This window comes from Poecilia formosa, unplaced genomic scaffold (genome assembly GCF_000485575.1).
Source record: "Poecilia formosa unplaced genomic scaffold, Poecilia_formosa-5.1.2 Scaffold9, whole genome shotgun sequence".
In the NCBI taxonomy this organism is placed as follows: Eukaryota; Metazoa; Chordata; class Actinopteri; order Cyprinodontiformes; family Poeciliidae; genus Poecilia; species Poecilia formosa.
Genome location: NW_006799948.1, coordinates 977,708 through 986,501, shown reverse-complemented (window position 1 = coordinate 986,501; position 8,794 = coordinate 977,708). Strand labels below are relative to the sequence as shown.

Sequence of the window (8,794 nt, the reverse complement as noted above, 5' to 3'; positions counted from 1 at the left end):
CCGACATACTGCCGGCAATGTGGACCAGACTCTGACATCAGTCATAAAGGGACCTGACAGCTCGTATCAAAGGGCCCGGTACCCCATACTCCCGGAGAACACCCCACAGGGCTCCCTGAGGGACACGGTCGAACGCTTTCTCCAAGTCCACAAAACACATGTAGACCGGTTGGGCGAACTCCCATGCACCCTTCAGGAGCCTGCTGAGGGTGTAGATATGGTCCAGTGTTCCATGACCAGGACGAAAACCACACTGCTCCTCCTGAATCTGAGGTTCGACCATCCGACGGAGCCTCCTCTCCAGGACCCCTGAATAGACCTTACCAGGGAGGCTTAAGAGTGTGACCCCCTTGTAATTGAAGCACACTTCCCGTCCCCCTTTTTGAACAGGAGGACCACCACCCCAGGTCTGCCAATCCAGAGGAACTGCCCCCTATCTCCATGCGATATTGCAGAGTCGCGTCAGCCAACACAACCCTACAGCATCCAGAGCCTTAAGAAACTCGGGGCAGATCTCATCCACCCCTGGGGCCCTGCCACCAAGGAGCTTTTAAACCACCTCGGCGACCTCGTCCCCAGAGATCGGAGAACCTGACCCAGAGTCCACAGGCTCAGCTTCCTCAATGGAAGGCATGTTGGTGGGGTTGAGGAGGTCTTTGAAGTATTCTGCCCACCATCCCCGAGTCGAGGTCAGCAGCACACCATCCCCACTATAAACAGTGTTGGTGCTGTACTGCTTCCCCCCTGAGACACTGGATGGTGGACCAGAATCACGTCGAAGTCGTACGTAAGTCTTTCTCCATGGCCTATCCAAACTCCTCCCACACCAGAGTTTTTGTCTCAGCAACAACCCGAGCTGCATGCCGCTTCGCCTGCCGGTACCCATCAGCTGCTTCTGGAGTCCCACTGGCCAAAAAGGCCCGATAGGACTCCTTCTTCAGCCTGACAGGATCCCTCAACGAAGGTGTCCACCAACGGGTTCGAGGGTTGCCGCCGCGACAGGCACCGACAACCTTGCGGCCGCAGCTCTGATAAGCCACCTCGGCAATGGAGGCACGGAACATGGTCCACTCAGACTCAATGTTCCCCACCTCCCCCAGAATGTGTTCGAAGTTCTGCCGGAGATGCGAGTTAAAGCTCCACCTCACAGGGGACTCCGCCAGACGTTCCCAGCAGACCCTCACAACACGTTTGGGCCTGCCAGGTCTGACCGGCATCCTCCCCCACCAATGGAGCCAACTCACCACCAGGTAGTGGTCAGTGGACAGCTCCGCATCTCTCTTCACCCGAGTGTCCAAGACATGCCGCCACATATCCGATGATACGATGACAAAGTCGATCATCGAACTGTGGCCTAGGGTGTCCTGGTGCCAAGTGCACATATGGACACCCTTATGCCTGAACATGGTGTTCGTTATGGACAGTCCATGACAAGCACAGAAGTCCAACAAAAGAACACCTCTCGAGTTCAGATCGGGGGGGGGCATTCCTCCCAACCACGCCCCTCCAGGTCTCACTGTCATTGCCCACGTGAGTATTGACGTCCCCTAGTAGAACAAGGGAGCCCCCCAGGAAGGGCACTCTCCAGTACCCCCTCTAAGGACTCCAAGAAGGGTGGGTAATCTGCTCCGTCAGCTCCAACGTCTGTCTCAGATCCACTTGCTCCAGCCTGTGCTACAGACACAGACAGCCAGTCTCAATGCCACACAATTTTTTCATATGGATTTTCCTCCTCTTCGTCCAAGTGGTCTTTTACAAGGAGGAAATCCATCACGTCACAACAGAGCTCTCGGGTAGCATTGAGGGCTTTGCATAAACCATTAATCAGACCTTTTCCACAAACACCGATCGGGTCCCGTCCAAAAGTGTTTGAAAAATAGTTTCTCCTTTGCTGAGCCTGTTCGATGTAATTCTCAGCTGCTGGTTGGTCCTCATCATCTCTGTCTGGTGGTGGGAGAAACTGTGTACCATCAAATTGGAAATCTGTGTAATATGTCTGTGTGGCAGCGCTTTTCACTTCACGTGGTCGATTAAGCGCTCTGATAAGGTCTACGCGCGACAGGGGCACTCCAGTACAAAATACTTTGGTCTTTGCAACAAGCCCCATTGAGGAGCTGTAATAGTGGGATGCAACAAATGGGCTTTTCTCCAGAGCTGCGTGTCTCCTGAACTTGTCAAAGTCAAAGCCCTGATTGAGTTCGGGCTGGTTGACTTTGTGGAGGCCCAAACCAGCTCCAATCCAGCTTTTAGATCCAGACAAAAAACTCATTCTCAAAAATATCCAAAGTATCCAAATATTCTCAAAAATGTCTGTAAATATCGAATGATCGGTGCTCTCGCTTGCTGAGGGAGTTGAATACATATAACCGCCTCTGTGACGTCATAGGACGGTTTACTTATCTAGCCACGTCACTGTGTATGTTGCGTAGGCCCAAAGCAGCTGACGTCAGCAAGGTGAATACCAGGCTGAAGCTCCAACGCCTTATCACCTGAGGTCTTTTTTATTTTTGAAATTATTAAATTATATATAAATGGCATTAATTTATTAAATAAAATGTAAAAATTTTTTTTATACTTTTCTATTTGCAGCCTTCCGATTTAAATACATATATAAAAAAATTCCCACAGGCTAATAAATAAAAAAATACATGAAACATAATCAACCATTCAGTCACATGCCTTGGAGTGATTTGCCACACAGTGATCCTTTGTGTAAGAAAACGTCCGCAAAGGAAACATTAATTATTGCTCAGGTTGCCACACTGATCTAATCTGTTGTGCTCAAGCCAGATACCTGGAATCTCTTCTTGGATGTTAATTCATCGATGTCTGGGTTCAGGCTCTGAGCTCAGGAAATCCTCAGTGTCGAGCAAAGGTGTTCATCAGTCAGACGACTCCTGTGAGATGTTTTGGTCATCTTCATCGTGGAGAAAAGTTGCTCACACAGATAAATGCTGCCGAACATGGAAAAGCATTTGAGCAGCTTTGTGTCGGGGATGAACTGCGGAAACTGTGCGGCACCCACAGCTTCATACTTTGACTTCAGCGTGTCATTACACTGGAGTTCAATCAGCTCCATTTGGAGGCAGGTTGGTGCGTTTTCCACATCGACTGTGAAGGGATTACTTAGCAGTTCAAATCTACATTTCTGGGCTTCAAAGTCGGAAAATCGCCGGCTAAACTCAGCGCAGAGTACACAGAGTTTTTCAGCAAACTGTGCAGGAGAACACGGCGATAGAGAGCTGCGTTTTTATGGTTTGGCAGCAGGAAAAATGGCCAAGGTTTCCGTGTTGCATCTGATTTTCCCACAGGCACAGTTTAGTTTTAAAAGCTCTCACTGCAGCGTACGTGTCTCTGTGATGATGCGTCTCCGCCCCTGAAGCTGCAGGTTCAGCGCATCGACATGTCCTGAGATGTCACACAGAAAGACCAGCTCACACAAAAACTTCTGCTCCCGGAGCTCTGCTGTGGNACAGAAAGTGAACCTCTAAACGTTACAGCACTGACGGAGAGTATATTTTTTCCTAAATGTGGCTAAAGCTGCTGCTAGGTGGTTTACTCTCTTATCGGAGGCTGTTTATTTTATACACAGTTAGAGAATGGTGAATTTACAATGATTAATAACAGCTATCTAACACTTAAATGCTGTTATTATTAAACTTACCTTTTATTATATCCTTAAGATTATGAGAATGCGGGAATTTTTCAGCTTGGTTCCCAAGGCAAAATCACACCGGAAGATACCCAGTTTTGAGTTATGGCGGCCATTGTCTGACGTCACTGTGAAAAGGGTCTATTCTCAGCGACGCAGTTAAGGGGGCGGGATAATCGACCTGATTGGCTGATGTGAGATCAGACTCTGTAAGTTATTGGTTGTTTAATCTGTCACTAAAAGCAATCACTAAAGAGATATTTCACAGGTTTTAAAGATTTTTAGCACTTTTTTTATCAATATTTCTGAACATATTTACAAACATATTCTTTTTTTAACCTTATTACTTTTTAATCTCGTTGTAGATTAAGATATTAAATCAACATCTATACATTTTTTTTTACTTGTGTTTTCAACACTGGGTTATATCCCAGTGTTTTTAACACTGGAACCTGAGCTCAGATTTCCTCTGAGCTCAGGAAATCCTCAGTATCGAGCAAAGGTGTTCATCAGTCAGACGACTCCTGTGAGATGTTTTGGTCATCTTCATCATGGAGAAAAGTTGCTCACACAGGTATGTGTTCAAATCTACATTTTTGGGCATCAAAGTCAGCAAATTGCCGGCTAAACTCAGTGCAGAGTACACCGAGTTTTTCAGCAAACTTTGCAGTGGAACACGGCGTTAGAGAGCTGCGTTTTTATGGTTTGCCAGCAGGGAAAATGGAAAAGGTTTCTGTGTTGCCTGTGTTTTTCCCAAAGGTACAGTTTAGTTTTAAAAGCTCTCACTGCAGCGTACGACGTGTCTCTGTGATGATGCGTCTCCGCCCCTGAAGCTGCAGGTTCAAGGCATCAAATCGCAAAAAATGGAAGTATGTATTTTTTAAAAGATGTGAAATGTAATAAAAGATATGCATTTTAGTTTTGTATGTATGTATATATACATACAAAACTAAAAACAATATAATCTTTTATATATAAGATTATATATAAAAGCGAATGTCTCAGACAATGGCGAATTGAAGTTGAGGTGCTGGAGTTACCATCAAGGGAGGACAAGCCCCTACATGGGATGTAGAATAGACAAATAACTGAAGTGGCTGATATCAGAAAATCCTACCAATGGCTGGAAAAAGCTGGACTCAACGACAGCACAGAGGCCCTCATCCTGGCCGCACAGGAACAGGGCCTAATCCTTTTTCTGGGTTTTCCAAAGTTTGGGTCAGTTATGAAAGACGAAAAGGGTCTTGAGATGTCTAAACGAATCCCTAAAAATGAAATCTCTGAAGCTTGTTTGTACTTTAAATGATAGAAGAGATGACAACAGTCGTTACCAATTGGGGGAAAAGTATATTCTCACTGCCGATTCTTTTTATCCCCGTTTTATTGACTTGGCTGCATTCCAGGGCTCATAATCAGGGTCATGATTTTTTTGGAATACAACCTTTGGGGAAATTAGAGCGTTACCATCCAACTCGGCATCACCTAGACAAGCAGGCTTCAATTTTCCAAATGAAATAAAGCACCAACAGGTTGTCAAAAAACATATTTAGTGGGCAAAAGACAAATAAAATAGAATCCGATTTTGGTCATAATTCAGGGAAATGAAGATGTAGCCACAGCCATAAAAGCAGGTGATAAACTGAACCATCAGAAATCAAATGTTCAGCAGGTTGAACCGGAACAGAGAAGCTGTGCAAGAAATAAAATATAAGAAATCTACAGATTCCGCAAAGCTGCATATGGGAGTTGCGCCGTAAGAAAAGAGGTGATCACCGATATGCGCTGTACATGACGCAACATGTCAAGAGAAACAAAAGGAACTGGTGCATCTCTACACGCTGACTGAGGGATTATCAGTCAGCATGATGTTTACAGATCTACAATAAATGAGAATAGAATATAATCTGATTGTTTCAATATTCCACTGCTCAGTAAGACTAAAGTGAAATCTCTGAAGGACTTGTAGTCAGAGACAGTAGTAGCATGAATAAAACTACATAAACACGAGAAACCAGAGTTTTAAATGCTTTATATTTTCTATGTTTGGCTCTTAGAGGGAATCTGCAGTGAGCTGAAACTGTTCAGCTGTTAAAGTCAGCAGAGATGCTGACTTTAAAATATTCAGCAGAAACTGTGAAACAGAAAGCAGATTTGTTTGTAAGTTTTGGTCATTTCCAGAGCAACATTCTGACTCTGAGCTGATTTTTATCTTTCAGTTGCAGACATGAGGAAGAGACGAAGCTGCTGATGGGTGGGGTTCAAAGAACCGTGAAGGAATGAAGATGATCCGGAGAGTTTGGCTTTATCTGAGGATCATCGGGAGCTAACAGATGGAAACAGAAGAATGTCTCATTCTTACCAAAACCTGGTTCACACATAGTTGTGGGTAGAATAGATTCAGTCTTCATATATGATTGTTTCAGTGATATTCATAAACAAACAGCTGAAAGTTCAGCTTTAAGCTGAGTGTTTTTGTTTCTGCTGACTGAATGAATACGTTGAAGAATGTGTTCATTCTTCTAATGCATAGAAGAATGTATTAAAAACAACAAGATCACATGACCTGCCTGGAACAGAACAGGCGTGTCTTCACTTTGACCTTTCAATGACTTTAACCGGTCTAATAAAGATGAAACTAAACATTTTCTCAGAGCTCATCAGTAGTTTCTGTAGAGGAGAAGTGTGACATGGTTGCTGTCTGAGAGGAAGATGAAGACGTTGGTGACGTTTGGGATCCTCCTGTACGGTAAGACCAGCTTCCTGTGATCAGCAGGTTGGCCTCTCTGGGCTTCAGTGAGGATTGTTTCTGAGTTGCAGGCTAGCAGAACGCCATGACCCGTTCACCAACAGGTCCCAGTGAACCTCGATGATGACCAGAACTGGTCCAGGGTCAGGCAATGGGTCACTAACATCTCTGCAGACCCCCCACATCCTGGACACTAACTGTTCAGAAGTGTTGGCTTCCATCTCGATGTCCTAATTTTTCATGTTGAACTGAAATTTCACAGATGAAGCAGATTTTAAAATTAAAGATGTTTGCAACAAAGGAGAAACTAATAACTGGTTGTTTCTTAGCAGCAGCTGCATTCCAGTGATTCTGGAATTATTTCAATGTATGACGGTGTGATTTAAATGTGTGTGTGCCGTTAGTGTCCTTAAGGATCCAGGCTGCAGTGATAGAGGTGTTTGAGGAGGCGCAGTCTGTCCTGCTGCCCTGCCTTTATGGGGGAATAATGCCTGAAGATCCCTTCGTTATCTGGACTCGTAACGATCACAACTCCAAAGTTTTCCTCTTCCGACAAGAAGGCAGTGATCAAGAAGGACAGAACCAGATCTACAGAGGAAGAACATCGATGAGTCCTGATGCTCTGGAAACTGGAAACTACAGCCTCACCTTCAGAAAGCCTCAACTGACTGACAGTGGAAACTACGTCTGCAGCATCGCTGATGGAGTAAAGACGCTAAAGCTGACAGAGGTTCAGCTCAATGTCAAAGGTCAGTTATTTTGTACATGTTAATATCCAAAAAATGTAAAAGATGATGCACAGAGTGGTGAACCAAGAAGAAGACCATCAGATGCTATATGTGACAGATGACCTTTAAATACAGAGCAAAGAAAACTCAACATGAACACATCGCTAGCTTCAATGTTAGCATGATGTCTTAATGTCAAGAAATTTTGTCCTCTATTTATAAAGTCAGTAAATTTACCAGGTCAGGAGCTGTAACACGTCTTGTAAAGGGTTATTATTTGTTCACCCAGTCCTGGGACCCTCAAATTTAACCAATACTCAGCTTTTCTACTAGTTTCTTTTTGAACTCTTATTTCTCTTTGGCAGTTTTAGCNCCACTTTCTGGCCCCTTTGAGTCATGTCCAGGTCAGGGCCGGCCCAAGGCACAAGCAAACCAAGAAGCTGCTTAGGGCCACTAAGGGGCCCCTCAGTGGAGCTAATTGTTTTATTTTTTTAGTAATAATTTCTAAGTCATTATAATATCAAAAACACACAATTTCACTACAAAGTGATTTGTTTTTACAATAACACACCGTGTTTGATAATAATTAAAACGTCTCAATGTTTGACATTGTCTAGCAAAATGTTTTTACGTCAGGCTACATGGCTGCTACATCGATGAGCTGCTCTATGCTGTAGTTGTGGATATGTTGTTTGTTGACTAAAATAATATTGTGGCTAAATCAATTATTTTTACATCAACTTCTAAGTTATGGGAAACTTCAGTTAAAGTCATTTGAAAGCTCAGAATCAGTCCAGTACCGGTACCGGTCCACATTCTCAGGGGACAAAGACTCACCTGGTATAAATTAACGTTTTAGCTATTAGAGTAACACTTAGGTGAAATTTATTTAATCAAAGAATGTCATGAATATGTGTGTAGGGCTGCACCGATTGCAGTTTTCTGGCCGATCCTTGGTCACCGATCTTTAAAAAGCCTGAGCTGCTGATTTTGATTTAGGCTGATATGAATTTTTTTTGTCTGAAATGTTAAATTTAGCAAGAAAGTCACTGTTGGTAACAGTGAGGTGAATATTGTTAACTGTAAACGTGCAGACCTGACCTGGTGGGTCAGTCTGTCAGTCAAACCTCTCACTGCAGAGCAGAAGAGAACAGAGGCTGATTTATAAACCTTTGCTGGTGAAGATAAGATCAGGGGATAAGATGGGCTTCACATGTAAGTATCAGCAGATCACGATCCCCCAGAATTAAGGAAATCATCGTCCAGAAATCAACTGGTGGATAAATCAGTTGGCCAATAAATGTATCCTATTATACATGTATATGTCAGAGCCCAGCTTAACGTCAGCTGATAGCCCCGGGTTCTCAGACAACAAGGCGGTAAACAGTAACACGTGGGCGTAGGTTTGGGTAGGGACGGTAGGGACATGTCCCTACCAATATTCACGGGATATGAAAAAGTCCCGACCAATTTTTGCCATATTGGCTCAAAGAACGTGGATCTACGATCTTTGATTAGCAGCAACAGGCGGTGCGCGGAACGGAAGTTTCTTAGTTTGACATTTATTCTGGGGCCCCGAACCGGGGTCGGGGGGGGGGAGGGGGAGTCAGTTGAATCGTCGGACGTTCTTTGATTAGCTGCAAAAGGCGGCGGCTAGCTGGGCACACG

The 8,794-nt window shown here is 44.3% G+C and overlaps 1 protein-coding gene across 1 annotated transcript; it reads left to right on the top strand.

The window, feature by feature from the left end:
* The first annotated feature begins 5,875 nt into the window (after positions 1–5,875).
* Positions 5,876–7,447, top strand: LOC103129443 (V-set domain-containing T-cell activation inhibitor 1-like). Its single transcript, XM_016664820.1, has 3 exons — positions 5,876–6,398; positions 6,803–7,147; positions 7,372–7,447. The coding sequence occupies exons 1-3, from the start codon at positions 6,362–6,364 to the stop codon at positions 7,434–7,436; spliced, it is 447 nt and encodes a 148-aa protein (XP_016520306.1). The 5' UTR covers positions 5,876–6,361; the 3' UTR covers positions 7,437–7,447.
* Positions 7,448–8,794: the final 1,347 nt, after the last annotated feature.

What these genes read in the sequence shown, in the direction of transcription:
- LOC103129443 (XM_016664820.1), top strand. Translation starts at nt 6,362, where the DNA reads ATGAAGACGTTGGTGACGTTTGGGATCCTCCTGTACG. An exon ending in GTTTGGGATCCTCCTGTACG is followed by an intron (nt 6,399 to 6,802) that starts GTAAGACCAGCT and finishes GTGTGCCGTTAG; the next exon opens with TGTCCTTAAGGATCCAGGCT. An exon ending in GGTTCAGCTCAATGTCAAAG is followed by an intron (nt 7,148 to 7,371) that starts GTCAGTTATTTT and finishes TTACCAGGTCAG; the next exon opens with GAGCTGTAACACGTCTTGTA.